This window comes from Girardinichthys multiradiatus, chromosome 23 (assembly GCF_021462225.1).
Source record: "Girardinichthys multiradiatus isolate DD_20200921_A chromosome 23, DD_fGirMul_XY1, whole genome shotgun sequence".
In the NCBI taxonomy this organism is placed as follows: Eukaryota; Metazoa; Chordata; class Actinopteri; order Cyprinodontiformes; family Goodeidae; genus Girardinichthys; species Girardinichthys multiradiatus.
The window spans coordinates 33,977,687-34,003,076 of record NC_061815.1 but is presented as its reverse complement, the minus strand read 5'-3'; the positions used below and the strand labels follow the sequence as shown (position 1 = coordinate 34,003,076).

The following is a 25,390-nucleotide window of genomic DNA, read 5'->3' as shown; positions in this document are numbered from 1 at the left end:
TTGTCCAAAAGACTGTTTGTACATTATAAAACTGTATTTACAACCATATTTTTACTTTTACTTGTTCTTACTAATTCTAATGAATAAAACACCAAATATTAACACCAGCACGTAAATGCTTGAGTGTGTACCTGCTTGAGTAAACCTTGTGATCTTTTTTGTTGAATTTTGACATTGACATTCATATGAAATACACTTTATAGTTTAATCTCCGTTTCTGATATTTCTTCAACAACTGTTTTAAGGATGAAAACAGGAATTTGCTACACTGCAAGAAGAAAGAAATTATCTACTGACTGTCAACAATAAATACTGTCTGGAATTGTCAGGAAGAGAAAATCAGTTCCTTTATACACTAAAAAAAAGATACAACTATGTTTCTTGTGAGTTGTTTAATGCTCAGAAACCAGAAGGCAGAAACCTGGAGGCACATTTTATTTTGCAAAAGAGACAGGAGAAGGTACTTGAAAAGTTGTGTGATGGTTTTCGGTCCCTTTGTTGCTGTGGTAAGTGTGTACAGCATTTAATTAAACATCAAAGTGACTGAATCTCCATTTTAGTATTTATGTTACGGTTTGTGAGATATAGGACCCCAGAATGCAGACAAGAAGGCAGCATGACGGTAAGCACAAAAGATTTAATAACAAAAAACTCACTCACTACAGGAATAAACTTACCAAATAAACTTAACAGAACAAAACGTGGCTGCGGACAAAACAAAGAGTCTAATATACAAACAAAACCAAACATGAACAAGACGACAAAACTAAAGCATGACCAGGAAAATAACAGAAGCATGATTCAAAATCTAAGAAGAATAATAACAAAAGAACGAGTCAAAACCTTAACTGTGAAAAACATAAGAAAAAACAGAAACCAAACAACCCCAAATCATAACAAAACCCCCCCTTAAGGGCGGATACCAGACGCCCACAAGAGTCCAAAATCAACCCAAACAGGGTGGGCGATGGGGGCCTCAGCAGGAGGGCCAGAAACAAAAACAGAGTTCCGGCTGGCGACCAGGGGGTCGTCCCCAGCAGGCACAGAGTTCCGGCAGGCGACCAGGGGGTTGTCCCCAGCAGGCACAGAGTTCCGGCAGGCGACCAGGGGGTCGTCCCCAGCAGGCACAGAGTTCCGGCGGGCGAACACACCTGCACCACAGAGTTCCGGGCGGTCGGCAGCGAAGCCGTGGCGGCCTGCGACGGGAACCTGCAGGTAGGTCAGGAGGCCGACAGAGGAGAGTAGAGGCCCCCCAAAAAACTCTATGGAACCCTCAGAGGCAGAAGCAGAGCCTGGCAAACCCTCAGAGGCAGAAGCAAAGCCTGGCGAACCCTCAGAGGCAGAAGCTGAGGCGTCGCCGAGACCCTCAGGGGCGTGAGCAGGAGCTGACATGGGGTCAGGCTGTGGTGTGTCAGGCTGTGGTGTGTCAGGCCTGGAGTCAGGCTGTGATGTGTCAGGCTGTGGTGTGTCAGGCCTGGAGTCAGGCTGCTCTACAGCAGCACTCTGGAGACCTGACGTGGGCTGCTCTGCAGCAGCGCTCTGGGGACCTAACGTGGACAAAGGTGGGCGGCAGTAAACCAGCCTTACTGCAGTCTCATAGTCCCTCTCCATCTGCCTGATTCTCTCCATCAGCTCCAGAGAGGAATACATAAGGCTGGTCTTCTTTAAGCTCTTTATATGGCGAGCAAAAAACCTTAACCGCTGCTCCAGCTCGTCAGGTATTGCCTCAGAACACCGAGCTGGAGCCAGCGAAGACGGCATGGGCGGAGCTGCAGCGAGCCTGGGAGACAGTGCTGTGGCAGACGAAGATGCGGGCTTACTTGCCGCTAGGGTTGCCAACTCCTTGATAAATAAATAAGGGACCCCTCCTGGTAGGGCCATCCAACCCCACTGTGTGCACCTCTACCGGCCTGGTGATTTTTTTCACCTTTTTTCTTTCTGTGAAATGACTTTGGAAACATTGGACTCGAACCCAAGTTTAATTCGATGCATGTTTTTGACTGATACAAATATCCATGGAAAAACAATTATTCAGCAATTTATAAAATAATTTATTCTTTTTGCAAAATAAAATTACTAGACAAAAACAAATATCCTTCTAAAATAAATAAACCACTATTGAAAAGACCTCCATCCTGCTTAACTTAAAACAATATAAAAAAGCATAACAGTATAATGCAAAACATTTTCGTAATAGTGCATTTAGTGCAAACAAAAAGTCTGTAGAAAAGTTGTAAACATAAACACTTGTGCCTTAAAGGCCATGACTGTACAGTTGTGGTGAAAAAAATATTGAACTTGTGTACTAAAACTGCAGTGCTAAATCATGTGGAAACAACCTATTTTTTCCATTTGTATTTCATTTGAGCTCTTGCTGCTGCAAGGAGTTGTTTGCTTTTCAGGACTACAGAGAAAAACTCTGAGCAGGACATTTCATTAATTAAACTGACAATTAGCTCACTTCTCATTAATTCTGTAGAATATTTGTTCCTCACATCAGTCCACTTATTTTTCATAAGTGGACTCAAAATATTAGCATATTGTGATAAAGTTCATTATTTTCCATAATGTCATGATGAAAATTTAACATTCTTATATTTTAGATTCATTGCACACTAACTGAAATATTTCAGGTCTTTTATTGTCTTAATACAGATGATTGTGGCATACAGCTCATGAAAACCCAAAATTCCTATCCCACAAAATTTGCATATCATTAAAAGGGTCTCTAAACGAGCTATGAACCTAATCATCTGAATCAACGAGTTAAATCTAAACACCTGCAAAAGATTCCTGAGGAATTAAAACTCCCAGCTTGGTTCATCACTCAAAACACCAATCATGGGTAAGACTGCCAACCTGACTGCTGTCCAGAAGGCCACTATTGACACCCTCAAGCAAGAGGGTAAGACACAGAAAGAAATTTCTGAACGAATAGGTTGTTCCCAGAGTGCTGTATCAAGGCACCTCAGTGGGAAGTCTGTGGGAAGGAAAAAGTGTGGCAGAAAACACTGCACAACGAGAAGAGGTGACCGGACCCTGAGGAAGATTGTGGAGAAGGGCCAATTCCAGACCTTGGGGGACCTGCGGAAGCAGTGGACTGAGTCTGGAGTAGAAACATCCAGAGCCACCGTGCACAGGTGTGTGCAGGAAATGGGCTACAAGTGCCGCATTCCCCAGGTCAAGCCACTTTTGAACCAGAAACAGCGGCAGAAGCGCCTGACCTGGGCTACAGAGAAGCAGCACTGGACTGTTGCTCAGTGGTCCAAAGTACTTTTTTTGGATGAAAGCAAATTCTGCATGTCATTTGGAAATCAAGGTGCCAGAGTCTGGAGGAAGACTGGGGAGAAGGAAATGCCAAAATGCCAGACGTCCAGTGTCAAGTACCCACAGTCAGTGATGGTCTGGGGTGCCGTGTCAGCTGCTGGTGTTGGTCCACTGTGTTTTATCAAGGGCAGGGTCAATGCAGCTAGCTATCAGGAGATTTTGGAGCATTTCATGCTTCCATCTGCTGAAAAGCTTTATGGAGATGAAGATTTCATTTTTCAGCACGACCTGGCACCTGCTCACAGTGCCAAAACCACTGGTAAATGGTTTACTGACCATGGTATCACTGTGCTCAATTGGCTTGCCAACTCTCCTGACCTGAACCCCATAGAGAATCTGTGGGATATTGTGAAGAGAACATTGAGAGACTCAAGACCCAAAACTCTGGATGAGCTAAAGGCCGCTGTCGAAACATCCTGGGCCTCCATAAGATCTCAGCAGTGCCACAGGCTGATTGCCTCCATGCCACGCCGCATTGAAGCAGTCATTTCTGCAAAAGGATTCCCGACCAAGTATTGAGTGCATAACTGTACATGATTATTTGAAGGTTGACGTTTTTTGTATTAAAAACACTTTTCTTTTATTGGTCCGATGAAATATGCTAATTTTGTGAGATAGGAATTTTGGGTTTTCATGAACTGTATGCCAAAATCATCCATATTAAGACAATAAAAGACCTGAAATATTTCAGTTAGTGTGCAATGAATTTAAAATATATGAATGTTAAATTTGCATCATGACATTATGGAAAATAATGAACTTTATCACAATATGCTAATATTTTGAGAAGGACCTGTACAAGGCGTCTGCCTTCTGCGTGTCCGCGGGGTCCGTGGTTGGCGAAAACATTATGTTACGGTTTGTGAAATATAGGACCCCAGAATGCAGACCAGAAGGCAGCATGACGGTAAGTGCAAAAGATTTAATAACAAAAAACTCACTCACTACAGGAGGCAGGAACAAAACAAACGGGCAGGCAAGACAGGCATGGCATGATCAAAAAACAAGACATGAGCATGAGAGATCTTTCCGCAATGACTAACTGAACAGGTGTGAATATATGGAGTGAAAACCAAGTGGAGCAAGGAGACAGATTAACTTGGACAGGTGAACCGAATAAACTTAATTAACAGAATAAAACGTGGCTGCGGCAAAAACAGAGACTCTAATATACAAACAAAACCAAACATGAACAAGACGACAAAACTAAAGCATGATCAGGAAAATAACAGAAGCATGATTCAAAATCTAAGAAGAATAATAACAAAAGAACGAGTCAAAACCTTAACTGTGAAAAACATAAGAAAAACCAGAAACCAAAAACCAAACAACCCCAAATCATAACAATGTATTAATATCTGTAATCTTACTCTATAAAGTATTTATTATAAAAGCTACTTTTATTTTAATCAAGCAAATGTGATTGACACAAATGGTAGGTATGGTCAGTCCTTTAAATATTTATTCAATATTACACATGCTCCTCACTCTAGTTAAACATTTCATCATGCTAAGTACAATTTGTGTTGCCAGTCATTTTTTCAGCAATTGAGGCAGAGTTTTATGAGTCTGTTTAAAGTGGACACAAATTAGGTACATTACTAGTAGCAGCTAGTTCCAGCTTGTCATTGTTTTAATTCAAAATAGGAATAGTGGTTCAAACCTATAGTAAGTACATACAATTAAGCAATTTAAAACTATTTAAAGTGGGAAGCCTCACATGTAAAACTGGTTCTGCTTCCCAGTTAACACAGAATTGACAAATGCCTGCTCAAACAGTTGAAGACAAATATTTGTTACTAGTAAGCCCATAAATGTAAGGAAATTGTACCACGTTAACTAGTTTAAGAAATCCTGTCACATATATGAAGGTTGTTTGTGGCTTATGATGCCCCCATTACATGCATAAGGAAGGGTGTCAAGTTTACTGCTATGGTGTAAGAAAATAAAAATCAACAGTGGTGCAACCATCTTGTTTTTGCTTCTGCCAGACTTTGTGATTGTCCGACAATCTTGTGCTTGAGATCTAATGCTTCATACATAGATTGAGTGCTTCCAGTTAGTCAAATATTCATTTGCTGAATTATTAAATGAAAGAAGAAAGCCACTGAAAGCACATGGCAAGATGAGTGAATCTTGATTAGCGTAGACAAAGCGTCAGGAAATGCTATAATCAGGTCACTGCTGCAACATTTGAGCAACAATGGTAAAGTCAATTCTATAGAAGTGGAGCACATCTATATGAGGCACCTCTGAGTAAATGGTAAATGGACTGAACTTATATAGCACCTTTCCAGTCATACAGACCACTCAAAGCGCTTTACACTAGAGCCACATTCACCCAATCGCACTCACTAACGCTCACACATTCATACACCGATACGCAGATCCGCCCAGCCCTTGAGATCTTCAACATGTTTGAATTTGATAAAGCTAATGACAGACACAAGTATGACAAAGTTATGGAAGAGTTTGATGCACACTGGATGCCACAAAAGAAATCTGTATATGAGAGCTCTGTGTTTAGGTTGCGAGTGCAACAATCGGATGAGACTTTTGATAGCTTTGTGACAGATTTGAAGCTGAAAGCACACTTGGGCGAGTTTTGAAATTTGAAAGATTTGACGACTTGTGGACAAAAATGACCTGAGTGAAACTATTCTTTGTGGGCATGGTGTCAGGTCACAATGAGGAAGAGTACAGAATTATAAAGGAAAATGAAGGTCTCTCAGACAATAACGACACCTGGACTGCACCACTATTAATAAACTAATGACACTAAGAACTGACACGGGTGCACAAGCAAACCTGATAAGCATACAGTTAAAAGAGAACGCAAAACCAGTGAAACATGCACCAAGGAGAGTTTTAGCTCCACTTCGTGAACGCCTTAAGAAAGAACTGAACAGGATATGTCAGCTACAAGTTATCATGAAAGTCGAGGAACTGACTGAGTGGGTAAACTAGATGCTGCGTGTACAAAAAAAGAACAAAGTGAGAATTACCAGACTCCGAAGTGTGAGGAGATTGCGAGTGACATAACAGAACCTAAATACTTTCTTATACTTAATACAGGGAAAGTGCGAAGTCTAGATGCTAATGCAAGCAGTATCCTTTCAAGCATTGAGTCCCAGAAGGAACACGATTCAACTTCAGCAACATCTTCAAAACTACCCCAGCACAAATTCGTCACAAATTTGACATAAGTGTAGAAAATCCACTGCCAAGGTAAGAAAAAAATACCACGATGATTACATACAATTTTGATTCTTTTGGACTGGCCTTGAGGATGACCCAAAACCACTTTGTGTTCTGTGTCACGAAATGTTAGCTAATGAGGCAATAAAATCTGCAAAGTTAAAACGACACTTGTAAACTAAACACAAAGAGTATGTGGTGAAACTGTTGTGGAATTTTCTTATCAAAGTGGGTAGAAGTTGACTCATAACAAGAGAAAATCCGGACTTTGTCTCAATAAGTTTTATTCAAAGGCATTCAGCGTTTGAAGACCCTGACACTGAGGTTAGTCAGTGAAACAGAGCCCCGAACAACATTTACACACAGTATTTATACCAGAACATGACTGTGTTATCTCAACTTCCAAGAGTCTGTGTTTTACGACCCTAGACCCTTCTCGGGTTCAAAGGTGACAAGGTTACCTAGGAACAACCATCTACTCTCCCAAAGGCATCACCCTGAAAAATGGCCTTAACCATTAAACTTCTGATAATGACTTTTACAGCTTTCTCCAATAACACAGAGGTTCAGGGGAGTGAGGTAACCCAAAGGTCATACACTGTGGAATGCTTACTGCAAGAATTTCCATCACACTCCTTTCTTCTGATTACAAGATAATCACAACTAAAGGAAAATTATTCAAAACCCTCAGCTAACAAATAATCCAAAGCCATTCTAGTTTGCAAACTCATCGTTCTAATAGCTTAGGCTGATTGAATAAGTTGTGACCGTAGGTAGTAAATGAGCTAGATAACATACTCCAGACCAAGTAGCAGGCAGATACAGATATGATCTATTTCCACACATCCAACCCATGTTCTTAGGACACAAAAACCCATCTCTACTAGGAAAAGTAACAAGAACCCTGGTTAATTTACCTGCCATGCCATACAACTAACCTCCATCCGGTAAGGCTGTAAGATTAAGAGTTAACACAAAAGGATCTGGAGCCAAAGATTCTGAAATAGTATACGGATCAGTTCTGACAGGACAAGGTCTAGATGTATTACTGTGGGTCAAGGCACATGAAACTGGTATAAAAGTTTTACAACCCTCCGTCTTTCCAAGGAAATAAGGTGTAGCAATACAAATATCTGGATCTTTAATCGGATTTCTAATACCCCGAATTCTATAAAGAGTTCCTGTAGAAGCACATGTTAAATTAGTCTCACTAGAAAATCTACTAACATTTCTGCTTTTTCTTACAGTATAATTCCTCACAGTTTTGATGCATCAGTTGCCACCAAACATTATCAGCATGATCATAGTAGTCAGAAAAGTGATGGATCTCTCTCCGAATCCGCTGATGAGTATTATTAACACAATTCCTCAAATTAGCCTTACATTGTCTTTGCTGTACCTTTTCCCAAATGAACACAAGAGTTATAAAAATACTTGAAATACCAATCATTAGCATCAGAACAGACCATCTTCCATTTAACTGCATCGTGACCTTGAAGTGGAATGTCCTTTCTTCTGGTACTGAAAGCAAACAGTTTTTTCTCAAAGAAAACAAATTATAAACAACTTTAAAAAAAATAATAATAAAAAAAATCCTGCTGCCTCTCCTGAGTGGCTTCTGCGCTTCAAGCTGCCCTGTTACCAGTCTGGTACAGGTGGGCGGTCGTAGGAAGCTCCTCTAGAAATATGTGTAGAAACAGGAACTCTAACCAGCTTGAAGTTAGGCTTCCATAGTCCAACTTATGATTTTTAACTTTCAGGCAATGCGATGGCCTTAAGTAGATTCTGAAATAACGTTGCACTGCCCAAGGGATTATTGTGCCCTTGTAAGAACAGTGTTCTTCAACCACCTGTTCAATCACTCGCCAGTGATCAGCTTACAGTTCTTTGTCTTGTGGTGGTCCGCTGTCCTCACACCTTTCAGGCCGTGGATGATCCAGTTGGAAGATGACTTGTGTCCTGGAAGCCAGATGAAGCTGGAGGAGCTGGAGCTTTCCTGCAGCTTTCCTGCAGCTTTCCTGGGTGTCTAGTAGGATCTGATATGGGCCATTCCAGCGCCTGGACTTCCTGTGTTTTCTCCTAAATTCTCTGACCAGAATCCAGTCGCCAGGAATAAAGGACTGGAGGGTGGAAGTGGTTGTTTCTGGTAATGCAGCCTTCACCGTCTGTGAAACTTGAGAAAACACAGTGGACAGGTTTTGACAGTAAAACAACATCCTATCTTCACACAAAGATGTGGAAGAAAATTATCTTGGCAATATCCGCATGTCCAAATTAGGAGACCTGCCACACAGCACTTCAAAAGGACTGAGATTTGCCTGTGTCCTTTGTCTCAATCTCATATAAGTGAGAACAATAGGCAGAGCCTTCACAACACTTGGCTAACTTTCAATTCAAAGTCCCATTCTCAAACCTAAGTGCTTAACTACATGAACTTCATCAAAACATCCAACAAAATCCAAAGAATTGATCTTCTGACTTCACCTGATATACTAGCAATGACCATCAGCTAAATATTCTGAATATCAAAAATGTGACATGATGTTTGAGGAAGGTCTGATTACAGGTCAATATTTCATAGTTTCAGAATACCCAAAAAGAATTTCAAAAATGGTCTAATCTATGGAGATATAAAATTTCACAAAAAATCAACACCATAATTTCAGAGAGGTTTTCATAATGTGGTCTTAGGGAGCTATGCACCATTTATATAAACAAAGTACAACGTCTCTCTCGCATTGTCACTAAGTCCTCACTGGAGGTATGAGCTACCCTTTTTCCCATGAGTGCTAAAACTTTTGGAACCCCATGTTACTTTATTCTGACATTCCCCTCTTCTGGCGCAGGGTCCAACCCATGCGACAATCCAGCAAAAAGTTTGTACAAAAATGTTTTAGTAACCAAGATCACATTACATAGAACCAAAGAAATGAATTCTGACATAACTATGTGTCACTATGAATTTAACGAAAGCAACATAAAGAAAATCCAGATGTTTTTAACTGCAATTCAGTTCCATCAACAACTAAACACAAACTTTAGTTATTCAGTTCATCAATGTCTCACTTAGAAATTAGTCACACATCATCCTAATTTGTCTTGTACAAAGATGAGTATTAGATTAATGGACATCTAATGTAATTCAGATGAATAAACCCTACAAATTGAATCAAATAAATAATTCCCACCAAGTATAAAGGCATGACTCTGATTCTTTATCAAAAATATATTCCTTACTTTTGCATATCTTGAACTGTCAGCTAGCTTAATGGTACCAGGGAAACTTTCAATCTAATAAATCACCAATGATTCTGCATGCAAAACTAATTCTTCAAACTAGTTTAAACTATTTCATTAACCTTTTAATAATAAAACACATAAATCTAAAAGTCATGCTACATCCTTAATCATTATACAAAAAAAAACATGTTATTAAGGCAACAATCACTACAAGCATTTTGACTCTATTGTCTCTTAAACAATGTTAAAACTTGGGAAGGGAGGTGCTGAGCGTTACCATGACAGCAAAGGCATGAACCAATCTAGTAGGTGGGCGGAGTCAGGCAGAACTAACCTCTGATTGACAGCCTATGGGCGGACCCCACAGTTTCTTCATTCCATCCCACATTAATGAAACTTAAACTACAAAAGTGTTAACATGCACCTACCTCAGAAACAAGCTGCTTCTTAATTCTCCTGAAAACTCAAAGTTTAATCAATCTGAGATTTAGAAACATTATTCCAAACATGGATTATTGTTTCATGCAACATATAATCAAACATTCATACCAACAAAACAAAGACAAAACATCAGAGACAGACAAATGGCCAAATTTGAAGCTTCAAGAATTCAAAGAAATTTTTAACAATCTCTTTTCAGAATATGTTTTCTCAACCATATCTTTTAATGCTATAATTGATCAATGTTGTTATGACAATCTTCAGGATCCTTTTTAAAAATGAGTGCACATAATCCAAAGAGATCTCAAAGTATTTAGAAGCACAGCAACAGTTTTCTCTTATATGAATCCAAATTTACTGATGCTGAAACCTTTTGCTAATTCTTTGTACTGTAACTCTATAATAATAACTACAATCCTGAGAGTTATTGTTATAATTCTCTTTTTGTTTGGCTCAATTTGATCGCAGCTGCATTGCAGAATTTCAAGTTAAATGCAAAGAAGTATTTTTAATTTAATTCAATTCAAATTCAAAGATACTTTATTGATCCCCGAGGGGAAATTAGAAAAGTCAGCATTGACATTTTTATGGTATACCCAAACTAAACAAAACTGCAGTGTTTGACTTAATCAGAAATTAAGATAAGAAGCTTGTCTCCAAACTGGACTTTTTCCCACATTGTGTTTAAAAAAGAACAAACATCATTTTCTTTAATTTGGCTATTTAAATTTTGAGAGTTGGGAAAAACTTATTACTAGAACCCCTCTTTTACAATCCAAATGCTGATAAATGTTTCAATATTTTATCTCTTAATAATCTGAAATCACCTTGTGTATCTTTGTACTCATATGTATTCTTTTAATCTTTAAACCTTAAGAAATCAAACAAGGAGACTTGAGTTTGAGCCGACCATCCTCTTACTGTTAAGAGAGCCTTTATTGCTTTTCTTTTCCTAAAATGAAGGATTTTACTTGTCTTTATTCCGTTATACAAGTCCTAACCTTGGTTCCAAAACTAAACTCTTCAACCCCAATCTGTGTTCCCCAGAGTAGAAATTTTGAGTATTATTGCATTTCAAAGTCACCAAAATGACTGGAACTCATCATTGGCTTAGATCTATTTTAATAAGTAATCAGCCTACCTTTAATTAAGTCTTATAATTTCATGGACCCAAAATCTATGGCTTACAGGCTTCAGGAGTCCAGGAACCACAAGTTGAGTACTACTGCATTGAACAATGGTGTTAACTTTCTGCAGAGATTGAAGGATTGGCTAAATATATTATTTCTGCTTGGACAATAATCAGATTTAAAATCATTAGTTCACAGCTCCTAATTTACCTCAGATCATATTTGCTTCTAACCCAGTTCATAAGAAGCTTCAGACAAACATTATGCTAAAAAACCAAGAACAAAACAAAAACCAGATCTGTTTTAAAATAAAGAAAAAGCATGCTTAAAAACTTAATACTGTGGTGGAAAATAACTCCACGGTTCTGAAGGCCTTTTCATGCAGTCTTTTAGGAAGCATGAGATTAGTTTAATTTTTGTGTGGTACCACTGTCCAAACAGATTCTTTCTAAATAACCCAATTTTTCATACTCATTGTAAAGGTTTGTTTTACCAAGAGAAATGTGTTTAACAAAGCCAATTACTCTCAAAAGTTTTTAAAGTTTTTAGCTGGTGATATCTTAGAAAACAACAAGTGTTTTAATATTTCTATGCAACACAGAACTGATCAGGTGTCCTTTCCGTCTCCAAAGGGAGAAAAAAGAACCTGCAGAACCAACCTTTCATAGTTTTTGTCAGGACCTGATATAAGGTACAGTGTAAATCAACACGCTGCATGAATCAGAAGAGGGAAGAAAAAAACTAATATAACCTCTTCCCAGCAGCTGCTGTGAAAAACAATGAATTTGTACTTTCCATAAGCGTCAGTTAGCACTTGCGGACAAAACTGCACCAAACTGTAAGTATTGTGTCAGAAACTGTATGAAGACCATCTGCAGTAAAACTAAGCCTGTTTTAATGAGGTCTCTACCCATTAGATTTATGGAATACAAAATCTGACAACAAAAAATAATATCTGAAGGAGAAACCCATCAGGTTTTACGCATGCGCTGGGTTTTAAAAATACTCCTTCATGAGATCTGTCCTGAGAATAACATAGAAACACTTGGTTACTGCTGAGTTTTGGAGATGTTGTAACTTCCTCTGCTTTTAATAACTTTTAATAACTAGAATAATTTACCCTGAATATTCCACGACGAAAGAGAACTTGTTTCTCTAAAATAATTAACTGGAAAGTATCAAATGAGTTAAGTTATCACCTTTTTAAAGATACTTTTCTAACCCTAAAATAATATTTTAACCTGCTATATCTGTCAACGTCAAGCAAGCGTCACATGAGCAGCGGTTAATAAGCGTTCTTCATTGCAGAAAATAGGAAAAGATTTATGTAAATGTGTGTTTGTTTGTACGTTACCCCCATCAGTTTCTAAATCGCTCCAGAGTCAGACTGTCATGGCACACAGTCCTCTATCAGTCCAAAAAACAACCAGGCCCTTCCCCGGTCTGTTGGTGAGACATTCAATCATTCTTTGTCCACTTTAACTTCTCCAGGAGGGAGAAAGAAGAAACTTTGCTCCGGTTTCTCTTCTGCCCGCATAAGATGTGCTTTCAATATAAATCCAGTGTATCACTCTTCTGGCTCTTGCAAACAGCATGGATCGTTGTCCATCTCAGTGGGTCCAGACTTCTTCTGAGTTTTGTTTTTTTTTCTTGTAGAAAGTCACACTGCGATTTTCAACATGCAGGAAGGCAGATCTCTCTCTTTCAGGCCGTGCTGGAGAAGCGTCTCTGGTGGAGTAGCCATGGAGAAGGGCAGGTTTCTAAGGTCCAGACTCAAAAACGCAGATGTTGAACTTAAATCCCATATATGTGTGTATTTGTGTGTGAGAGAGGCAAAAGAAAAGTTTAGTATAGGTTCAGATTTTGTACAAATACATATTATCAGTCAGTCAGTCAGTTGTCCCCCTGCCTGTCACTTCCTTCCACAACATGAACTATAATCCTTTCTAAAACAACTTTCTTTTCGCATCTCTAATGTCCCTTTTCAATTTTACCTTCTTTTCCGACTGATCGCAATATTTAAGACAAACAAAACTTCCTTCAGGAAAGTTTGAACTCTTTAACCCCTTAATTGATGCACTCTGTGCTTTTTAATCTTTTCTTATGTTTTTTTTATTTATTTTTCCATCAACTGTTTTACTTGAAACTTTTTAAACTATTTAGCTTATTTACACTCAAACTTCCACGCTGTGAAAAACCAAACTTATCTTCCAAATTAAAGCACATTTAACACAATCATCCCCACTTTTTCCTTTCATTATTTTATAAATCAGAGTCTGGAGGAGGAGACACCCCTGATGCCTCAAGGTTCCGGAACCATTTTTTTTTACCTGTTCAGCGGCACGTCTGCCCACTGGCTTTTCTCCTTTATGAGGTGTAGAAAATTGCTAAAAACCACCCGCAAAACCCTGTGTTTTGCTTTATCTTATTGTTACCAATAAGAACCTCCCTGCAATTCCTTTTGCAGGGTAACCGGGCCCTCAGCTGATGTCCTCCCTCTCGCAACTCTGGAACCTAATTAATTAGTTAGGAGATGATGGTTAATGTGTAATAAAAATAATAATATACATTATATCATACAGAGCAACTTCTCACCCAGATATATTTGAAGACAAATTGTTCGGATCTAATCAGCCAGACGCCGCAGGCGGGCATGAGGACTCCACTACCGTAATATGGAGGTGGACTGAGAACAACTCTCAGGCTGGCCAGGCGTCCGTGTCCCATCCTGCGGTCTCCTCTGGCACGTTAGATCCTGTTCGTGACGCTAAAATTGTTGTGGAATTTTCTTATCAAAGTGGGTAGAAGTTGACTCATAACAAGAGAAAATCCGGACTTTGTCTCAATAAGTTTTATTCAAAGGCATTCAGCGTTTGAAGACCCTGACACTGAGGTTAGTCAGTGAAACAGAGCCCCGAACAACATTTACACACAGTATTTATACCAGAACATGACTGTGTTATCTCAACTTCCAAGAGTCTGTGTTTTACGACCCTAGACCCTTCTCGGGTTCAAAGGTGACAAGGTTACCTAGGAACAACCATCTACTCTCCCAAAGGCATCACCCTGAAAAATGGCCTTAACCATTAAACTTCTGATAATGACTTTTACAGCTTTCTCCAATAACACAGAGGTTCAGGGGAGTGAGGTAACCCAAAGGTCATACACTGTGGAATGCTTACTGCAAGAATTTCCATCACAAAACCTACTGGATTTTTTGAGAGAAAACGCAATGAACTAAAAAAGCATAAGATGAAGGAGATTTCTGGTGTTTTTTGCACCGGGAAAAAACACAAAAGCTACAGGGATATGAGGTATCCCTCTTGATTTTCAAAGCAGGAAAGCCTCATTCAATAGGTGAAACTTTAATTAAACCAGTTGCAAAAGTGATGGCTAACAAAATGCTTGGTAAGAAAGCTAGCCATGAAATTGACAAAATTCCTCTCTCAAATGACACCATTCGATGACACATAAAATCCATTGCTGAAAGTGTTGAAGAGCAGCTGGTGACACGTTTACGCTAAAGCTGATTCTTCTCACTACAGTTGGATGAATCTACAGACATAGGGAATGATGCAAATCTGCTGAGCTATGTAAGATACATTCATCCCGGTGGAGTGTATGATGAGTTTCTCTTCTGTCATTCCCTGCCAACTAAAGCCACAGGAGAAGCAATTTTCCATTCACTTAATGAGATTTTGTGAAAAATAACCTGGACTGATCAAGATGTGTCTCCATTTGCACTGACGGAGCAACTGCCATGAGATGCATCCACAGAGAACAACTGGTTGTGAAAAAAATTATGTGGTGCCTAAAATCTGTTCTGGATGAGTCTGTGAAAATAGTTAACAAGATTAAAGGAAAGCTGCTGAACACACGTCCCTTTCAACCGCTGTGTGATGAAATAGAAGGCGAACACAAAAAACGTATCTTTCACACAGAGGTTCGCTGGTTATGGAAAAGTTCTCACCCATCTGTTTGAACTTCGAGATTAGGTAAAACTCTTCCTGGACCATACTGACGAACTGTATGACAAGGTTGGTGATTTCCAGTGGATCGCAAAATTGGCATACTTAGCTGATATTTTCAATGCTCTCAACCCATTGAATGTGGCTCTACAAGGGAGGGCTGTCACCATATTCAATGTTGTGGACAAAATTAAAGCCACACGCCCCAAGATAGAATTGAGGTGCAGCTGTCTTGATCTCAGAGAATTTGACAGTTTTCCAACACTCGCAGACATTATACTTGCTGCTGGAGAGGACATGGATGGAAGATCAGTTGCATCCTTAAAGCAACATTTGCAAGACCTCCACTCACAGCTGGGAATATATTTCCCAGATTTAGACACAAGCTTTGAGTGGATTAGAAATCAATTTGGGAATAAAATGTATATTGAGCAAGTCAGTTCTAAGCTTTCACCAAGACAGGTGGACAGCTTTGTGGACATTGCATCAGGACCATGTAAAGGTGGTGTTCTTGCAGAAAATTCCCCAATGTGCAGACGCCTGTGATGAGTCACACTGTACTTTGGTAACAAATCCAACCAGAAACCCCCTCGAAGCTGCCATCTTCCTCATCTGACATGAGATCAATGGTGACCCCTTTCCAAAATGCAAGCTCCTCTGCTTTTAGCACACTGCCTTGCCAGCAGCTGAAAACACAGAAAAGACAGTCATTATCAATGCATCAAAGAATTGTCATTGTAAGCCATAATTTACTTTTTTGGGAGACACATTTTTTAGAATGCACATGACACGCAGAGAGAAAATAAAAATAAAAAGACTAGTGTAACAGTAAAAAGAAGCAGCACATGTTTTTGTAAAAAATATTTCAAATCATGTATAATTTCCTCTTCCCCAATGTTGTTTGGCTGATTCTGATTTAAATAGCATAATTTTACGGATACACACCCATAGATGGAGAGAAAGATGGATATATATATATATATATATATATATATATATATATATATATATATATATATATATATACACTGCTCAAGAAAATAAAGGAAACACTCAAATAACACATCCTAGATCTGAATGAATGAAATATTCTCATTGAATACTTTGTTCTGTATAAAGTTGAATGTGCTGACATCAAAATCACACAAAAATCATCAATGGAAATCAAATTTCTTAACCAATGGAGGCCTGGATTTGGAGTCACACACAAAATTAAAGTGGAAAAACACACTACAGGCTGATCTAACTTTGATGTAACGTCCTTAAAACAAGTCAAAATGAGGCTCAGTGTTGTGTGTGGCCCCCATGTGCCTGTATGACCTCCCTACAATGCCTGGGCATGCTCCTGATGAGACGGCAGATGGTCTCTTGAGGGATCTCCTCCCAGACCTGGACTAAAGCATCCACCAACTCCTGGACAGTCTGTGGTGCAACGTGACGTTGGTGGATAGAGCCAGACATGATGTCCCAGATGTGCTCAATCAGATTCAGGTCTGGGGAACGGGCGGGTCAGTCCATAGCTTCACTGTCTTCATCTTGCAGGAACTCCTGACACACTCCAGCCTGCATAACACCTGCACGGTGTTGGGCTATGAGCACAACCCCCATTTGTGGAAGTCGGGCCCTCATACCATCCTCATGCAGTTGGTTTCTAACCGTTTGTGCAGACACATGCACATTTGTGGCCTGCTGGAGGTCATTTTGCAGGGCTCTGGCAGTGCTCTTCCTGTTCCTCCATGCACAAAGGCGGAGATAGCAGTCCTGCTGCTGGGTTGTTGCCCTCCTACGGCCTCCTCCACGTCTCCTGTTGTACTGGCCTGTCTCCTGGTAGCGCCTCCAGGCTCTGGACACTATGCTGACAAACACAGCAAACCTTCTTGCCACAGCTCGCATTGATGTGCCATCCTGGATGAGCTCCACTACCTGAGCCACTTCTGTGGGTTGTAGAGTCCGTCTCATGCTACCACGAGTGTGAAAGCACCACCAACATTCAAAAGTGACCAAAACATCAGCCAGAAAGCATAGGTACTGAGAAGTGGTTTGTGGTCCCCACCTGCAGAACCACTCCTTTATTGAGTGTCTTGCTAATCACCAAAGATTTCCCCCTGTTGTCTTTTCCATTTGCACAACAGCTGTGAAATTGATTGTCAATCAGTGTTGCTTCCTAAGTGGACAGTTTGATTTCACAGACGTTTGATTTAGTTGGAGTTATATTGTGTTGTTTAAGTGTTCCCTTTATTTTTTTTTAACAGTATATATATGAGAGAGAGACAAAAAAAACTGTAGAGAGAGAGAGAGACAGCCTACAGATATCTATATTGTTCAACTTGTCAATTCACAGTCATGTATTTATTGTCATTTCAGCATTAGACATCCCCAGCTAATCATTTCATACAGTCCTGATAGGTCTATGCACCCCATGAAAAACTTCCTCTTCCATAGAAAATACTAAAAATTTCGAGGAACCTGTCCTTGACCCTTTACCAGAACCACAGCCAGCCATTATAAAGTAGTTTATGGTTGTCAATGTTATGTCAGAAGGTATTACATTTAAACATGTCAATGCACAAGTCTCCTGGCTCAATCCCAATACAGACAGACATTTTATGGAAAGCCAGTAGAAGTTTGGAGCTTGCAGGGAACAGAGCCCTCATACCCAGCATCATTTCTACCCATTCAGCGCATTGCTGGAAGATGTGTTGTAAACGCTCTACTGTCCATTTGAGCAGGACAGTAGAGAGGGTGACTGTTGTTATGCCACTCTGCACAGTGGTTGAGGTCTAGAACATGGAGATAATGTATGGGACAGTGATAGAAATCAACACAAATTTATACCACCTTCAAATATCTCATAGTGAAAACTTTTTTTTACAACTCATTAAAGAAAAGGGGAGCTTTAGAAAGGAACCACAAGCGGTAAACCCCAAAACCCAAACATACATGCACCACATACAGATAGAAGCAGGGAAGGATAACCTAACAACAAGGGCCCTTTGAGACCCACTTGCACACACTACATAAACAAACAACCATTAGTCTCTCCCCACTGAATAAACAGGGCACACACCCTCCCCAAGACAAGCAAAATATAATTAGACTTTAATCATTGCCTTATATTTACTATACATTAAAATGTAATAATGCAATATAACTCAGAAAGATTTTCTTGAGAATTTAATGTTGGCTGAATGATCCCTCTGTACTATATTTCACATGTAGCCACATATGTCAAAAGCCCTAAAAGAGAACAAGGACCGTAAATGGTAAATTCTTTTGAATTTTAAGAAAATAAAAATCTAACTGTGGTTACAACTTCTGTTGTTATTTGCATCAACAAATTGTTAAAATATAAGTATGCTGTCACACTGCTGTGTTTGCCAAGATCTGTGTTGACTATCTGATTTGCATTTGCATGGCTCACAAGAAACTTTCTTTACATGTGAAAGCCTACACTAGACCTGAGGAGAGGGGCATCAGGGGGGCAACATTGACAAAAAAAGCTGGCATCAATTCCTGGCAATTTACGGTGCTGATAGAAAGTTCTGCTGCAATTTTACGTGTGAATAACAGCCGATAATCCCGCTTTTCATGCAATGAGACGTCTGGCTTCACATTCAACCTGAGAATCCTGAGCTGGCCGACTCTGCTCTGAAATTATTGATGCCATTTCCATCCACCTACAATTGTGAAGTGGGATTGTCTACACTTGTTGGACTTAAAACAAAGCAGCGCAACTGGATTAGTGTGGACTACGACATGAGACTAAAACTATCCAGTTTGGAGCCAGACATTTATTCACTCATATCCCAGAAAAAACAGCACCATCCTTCTCATTAGGAAGAACCGAAGACAACAATAAGAAAGTTAAGAGACTTATATTGTTATTTCAGGTTGTAAATGTTAAAGTGTTGATGTGGAAGTTAGGTGGTCCGTGAGTGCTTTTTGAGTGGTTAAGTGGTCCTCAGCCTGAAAAAGTTTAAAAAACACTGCCTTAAGTGCATACTGACCAAATTTGAAACCCATAGCTCAAAATGCCTAGGAGGACTTTGTCTAAGTTCGACATGTTGAATGTCAAAAATGTCCAAAAATGACCCTTTGACCAAAATGACCAACTTCATGTTGGTTTTAGGACATACTTTCAAGAGACATTTTTTTGTTTGTTTTGGGGGATTCTAGCTTCAAATCTCTACGATATACCAGTTTGGTGAGTTTATATGTTAAGACCTCCAAAAATCCACTTCAATTTGGAGAAGAATGATAACAAACATTCAAATTAGAAAAGGCATTACAACGTTTTAATGACTATCTCTGTTCACATGACAACAGTAGAAACATGAAAATGGTGTAATTAATGCAACAAATGCCACAAAATTGAAAAAAAAAACTACAACAAACCATGATTCCTTAAAAAAGAAAAACATTGCATCACATAAGAGAAAGACAGAATTGTATAGAGGAACGAAGCATTAAAATGTTAAGCAAATAAAACCTGCAGCATGATAGAAGAGACAAACAACTCTAAAATGGATTTAGACCCGTATCATTCAGTGCTTTTTATACCATGAGCATAATTTTCAATCCTTTCATAAACATGACTGCCCCATTTAATTTTTGTGTGTGCTGTTTGGATATGAAACCCTGTGTTCTGGCAGGGTTTTTAAGGTGGTAGTCAACAGACTTTTTCATAGAGTTCAGGTCTGAGTCAATGATGACACTTCTTGCATGCTCTGTGATTTTTAGCCTCGAGTTTAGTTCAGTTTTCATTTCTAACTTGAACATTTTAAGCTAATTTAAGAAAAAAACAACAATGAATTACGTCTTTGCTGCATTCAGTTGAAAAAAAAAAAGGTTTGACCCATGCACTCATGAGTGTTTGGATACACTAAGGCTACGTTCACACTGCAGCTTGAAGTGACCCAAATCCAATTTTTTTGCCCGCATGCGACCTGTATCCAAACTTTTCATGACAATCTGAACAACACAGATCCGATTTTTTTAAATGCGACCCAGGCCGCTTAGATATGTGGTATAATGAGACCTGTGTCTGTACAGCCAGGTCGCATTCATCCGACCAGTACGTCATTGATACTCGACAAAAGTCACTATTCTGGGTCCTGCTAGGCGGACGCGGGAAGAAAAATATGCACATAAGCACAGTAAAGTTGCCTTTGTCATTCGAAAATTATGAATGAAGTCCGTATCATTAAAGCTGCTCACATCACTATCCCACCACTGCTGGCTTTGAATCTGAACCCACACGTTTCTCTGTACCGACAACGCTGCCACTGCTCAAAAACATGTCATGGCCAAAAACTTGGCTCTCTTTCTTTTTTGATTTTCTTAAAAATACTGCGTTGTTAATATGCTCGCTCCAGTTGGAAAACAACTTAAAAATTGCTAAGTACAGGCCAACATTTCCATCCATATTTACTTCCGGAAATACTAAGCACGCTCCCTACATGTGTCGTCATTTCGTTGTCTACTGCGCATGCGGGACACTTGAGTTGTATGAATATGTTCACACAGGAGATCACTACAAGTAACATATATTTAGAAATGTGAATGACAATGCAAAAAAATCGGATTTCACCAAAAAATCGGAATTGAGCATTAAGACCTGCAGTGTGAACATAGCCTAATTCAGTGTCTATAGTGAAATTTGGTCAAGTGGAGACACAGAAATATAAAATTGTATGTCATCAGCACACTACATATTGTCAAAGATGTCGTGGTACTCTACGTTCTGTACTACTGGGATCATATAAATCTTGAATAAAAGTGCCCCAAAATGGAGCCTCAAGGTACCCCACATGTGACATTTGCCTTGATTTGAGTTCTGATCTGTCAAAAATGATCTGAACCAGTTTAGCACAGTACCAATCGAACCAGCCCCCTTTTCTAATATGCCAATATCAGGATATTAACATCAACTATATAAAACGCAGCAGTTGAGAATCATAAGCACTGACTTAGAGGAGCTGACTCTCATCCTGGTTGGTCAGCAGGGTGACACGTCTTGTTGGTGTGATGTCTGTTTTGTACCAAATAGTCACCAATTCTGTTGATTTGACCAACTGTGAACAATTTTAATCCAGATTCTATGAAGGTAAAAACTATAATAGAGCAGGAGATTAGCAGTTTCAAAGACTGTTAAAGTCAGTCAGTCATTTTCTATACCGCTTCTTCCATAGTGGGTCGCGGGGATGCTGGTGCCTATCTAAAGCAGTATATGGGCGGGGTACATCCTGGACAGGTCGCCAACTATTAAAGTTTAATAGATAAAAGTGAACTGCCTTAGAAAATAAAGCAACAATTGTGAGAATAATTGTTTTGCCTTTTTCAATGTAAGAGTGATTGTCTTTGTAAGCTCAGTGTTTAACAGTTAAAGATCTCTACTACAATTACATGCGTAAATTAAGCTTAATTAGCGGTCCACAATTTATGTTAATATAAAAAAATGACATTCAACTTATATTATCAACTTGTGCTTTGTTATAAAGATTTCTAAGGTAGTTGAGAGTGACCGTGATCAAAACGCGATTTTAATAGGTTTGTTTTCAGTTTGAATATCAGACTATTTTGGAACCTGGTGACAAAAGCATATCTATTTAACTGTATTTTTGATAGAAATTAGGGTAGTACCTTAGCATTTACATTATCTAGTTTTCTATCAAAATGAACAAAAAATGTTTAGGATGTTTATATTTATGAAATGTATTTCTAGGTCATCTTAGAATGTTTTGGTTTAAACCTAAAACAAAATGCTTAGAACAGACAAACTATATTCCATTCTTACTCTTATTTAACAGTTCATACATTCACACTTCTTTGATATACTGTACATAAAAATTTGTCTAATGAGCATACATTTTACACTTTTTGATCTTATTTTATTCTTTCAGTTTCAAAGCTCAGTCCAGTTGTTCTTGTGCTGGGTGTGCTGTCGGCCTGCTGTATGACTGTAATTGTTGCTCTTGTCTGCATAAATCAGAAATTTTTTTCAATGTTTGAAAGGTAGGTTTGCCATATGCAGAACTGTTTCATTTTCTTTATCAGGCTTTTCAAGGTTTGTTTAAATTAAACGTATAAAGTATGTACAGCTACTATGTTAAATATTTACTCTGTATAATACAGTATGGAATGTATGAATTTCTGGTCTTTTATTTTACAAATTTTTGCATCCAGTTACTACAATGCAAATGTTCCTTTTCATAGTTACAACTGAACGGAATGCAGCTGGAGCGGTTCAAGCTTAGATTGAGCTTCTGATTGTTTTTATTATTTACTATAATCAGGAAATCATCACCTCCTCAGCATCAAGTATATTTGGAATATTGTTTTAGAAAAGAAAAACATTTAAATTTAGAAATCTGACTTACTCTGCTTGTAGAACGCACAGAGTGAGGTTTAGTATTATAACTAAAACTTGAAAGCAGCAACATTTGACAGCACATGCACCAGTATTGCTTTTTTCTTAAAGGTGGTTTAACAAGTAAATACGTCAGGTTTTTTTTAACTATGAAACTTCCTGTTTTGTGGCAAGAGGTGGCTTTTACACGATATCTGTTTCATTCAAAACCAGTTGCACATTTTCATTTCTCAACATTCACCCTGTATGTATGTGCGACATGTGTATGTCTCTGTGTGTGTAGATGTATCTTCCTATCCATTCTCCTACATAAGTATGTACATGTTGGTTGCAGTTATTTCACTTTTTTTCTGTGTAATATTTTTGTACTTTTTTAAAATAATTAGAGAAAAAACTTTTGAGATACTAAATCAAATATGCAAATGAAAAATACCATTAACTCTTCTTTAGCACTATCAGTTTATTTTACACAAAAATACTTATTTTTTAACATCGGAGCATTTTTGATGAAAGAATGATTTTGCTCACACCAGTGTATTTCAGTTTCCAAATTGCTCTTTGTGACAGGTTTATTTTTTGTTGACAGGGACAAATAAAGGCCCATCCAGACCACACAAAACTTTGAGGAATCAGCCAAGTGACACAGTAAGTCTTTGATTACCACTTTGCACCTAGGAAGAAAGAATAGACTAATTGTAACTTTTATCCTAACCCAAGATAATTGAGGCTTGCCTGTCTGGCACAGCTAGCTGCATTAAAATATTTATGTTTGTATGGTTTATTTTTCCTTTATGTACTTTACCATATTGTTTATACAGTTTAGTTTGAAATTTTCTTCCTAATTGTATAAAGATGTCAAATTAGTCTGTACACCAGAATTAAGATATGTATTGCTGTTCAGTTTTAACTTTGATGATGAGCTAGTTTGACGGGATTATAAACAACAATTGATTATTGAAAGTACAGGGCGTTGGTCTTTTCATACATTTGTATTTTAGTTATTTCAGATGCAAAATAAATGTGAAAGAATTTCCTTACATGGTTTTTTAGATAATTAAATAAACTAAATTAAATTTCAGATTGGAGTATTTTAATGATATTTTATTTGCATTTCAATAAAATTCCTAACCACACCAAAAAATAGAAAAAAAAACAAAAAAAACTGGTGCACCATAGTGTGACTACATGGATATGAAAGCGTTGCACAGTGGCGCGGTTGGTAGCACTGTTGCCTTGCAGCAAGAAGGTCCTTGGTTCAATTCCCGGCCTGGGGTCTTTCTGCATGGAGTTTGCATGTTCTCCCCGTGCATGCGTGGGTTCTCACCGGGTACTCTGGCTTCCTCCCACAGTCCAAAGACATGCCTGTTAGGTTAATTGGTCTCTCTAAATTGCCCTTAGGTGTATGAATGAGTGTGTGCATGGTTGTTTGTGTGTTGCCCTGCGATGGACTGGCGACCTATCCGGGGTGTACCCTGCCTCTCGCCCATAGACTGCTGGAGTTAGGCACCAGCTCCCCTGCGACCCACTATGGAATAAGTGGTAGAAAATGACTGACTGACTAACTGACTGTTTGTAGAAACGAATTAGAAAGGGACCAAATGGTAATACCTAAAATAGGCATGAATTGGTGAAGGTAGCATATTTATCTGGCACCAAATGTACATGATGATAATAAATAATGCAAAGTGATTATTATTTGCAGGATGCTGATGCAAATAAGGCTAATTATGTAGCTCTGAATTTCCCCACAAAGAAGACAAAAGGGATGAAGAAGAAAACAGAATCACCACCAGACTGTGTGTACTCAGCTGTGAGGGCAGGTCATCCCACACTGCATGAAATGTCTTAGAGCGGGACCTGCTTGTGTAGAGCTTGCATCACTGACAACAAATTGACTCGGTGCATTTGTAGATGTTGCAGTTATGCAGATTTTACTATTAAACGAGTTTTAAGCCACGGTTTCTGCTAATATTTCTTATAGGATTGGATGGTTTTATGGAAAACGTCTGTGTGAAAGAATTGTTGAAAATAAAGTTTTCACATTCAAACTAAGCCATTTGTACTTTTTACTGTTCATAGTTTATTTTATAACCTTACCTTTCTTCTGGTAAAATATCACAGAACATCTGCTAAAATTTACATTTAAAACTTATGTCCAAAAGATTGTTTGTGCATTATAAAACTGTATTTACATCCATATTTTTACTTTTACTTCTAATTAATAATTTCATTAAATAAAACACCAAATATTAACACCAGCATGTAAACGCTCGAGTTTACATGCTATCTACAGCACACGTGCTCATTTTTGTGTTCTGTGTTTGTGTGTTTTTAAAGTTAAGACAAACTTTATTTAAAGTGTGATTTTAAACACAGAAGATTGATCATAAGGCGCTGTCCGCGCTTATGCATTTTAACCCTTTTATTGACGGTTTTTTAAAGGTGTGTGTTTGATTCTGGTGCTCAGCTATCAGCTTCTTTTGTTAGCTTTAACTGCTAACAGCTTAGAACATGTGCTTGCCTGCTAAAGAATATTTATCCAGAAAGGTTGTTAGTTTTCAATCCAGAAAAAAATAGTTCCCTACACATTATTTTACTAAACTAGATAACTAAATTAACACCATTAAGCCCCATTTCACCAGAAAGATTTGGCTCTTTTCCAAAATATTTCCTTAAATATTTTACCATTTCCATAATATTTATTTAAATATTATTTC

At 38.5% G+C, this 25,390-nt stretch overlaps 1 protein-coding gene across 1 annotated transcript; it reads left to right on the top strand.

Annotated features, from left to right (window-relative positions):
* The first annotated feature begins 479 nt into the window (after positions 1–479).
* LOC124860076 (translation initiation factor IF-2-like) lies at positions 480–24,671 on the top strand. Its single transcript, XM_047353052.1, has 4 exons — positions 480–506; positions 915–1,215; positions 23,260–23,318; positions 24,376–24,671. The coding sequence occupies exons 1-4, from the start codon at positions 480–482 to the stop codon at positions 24,520–24,522; spliced, it is 534 nt and encodes a 177-aa protein (XP_047209008.1). The 3' UTR covers positions 24,523–24,671.
* Positions 24,672–25,390: the final 719 nt, after the last annotated feature.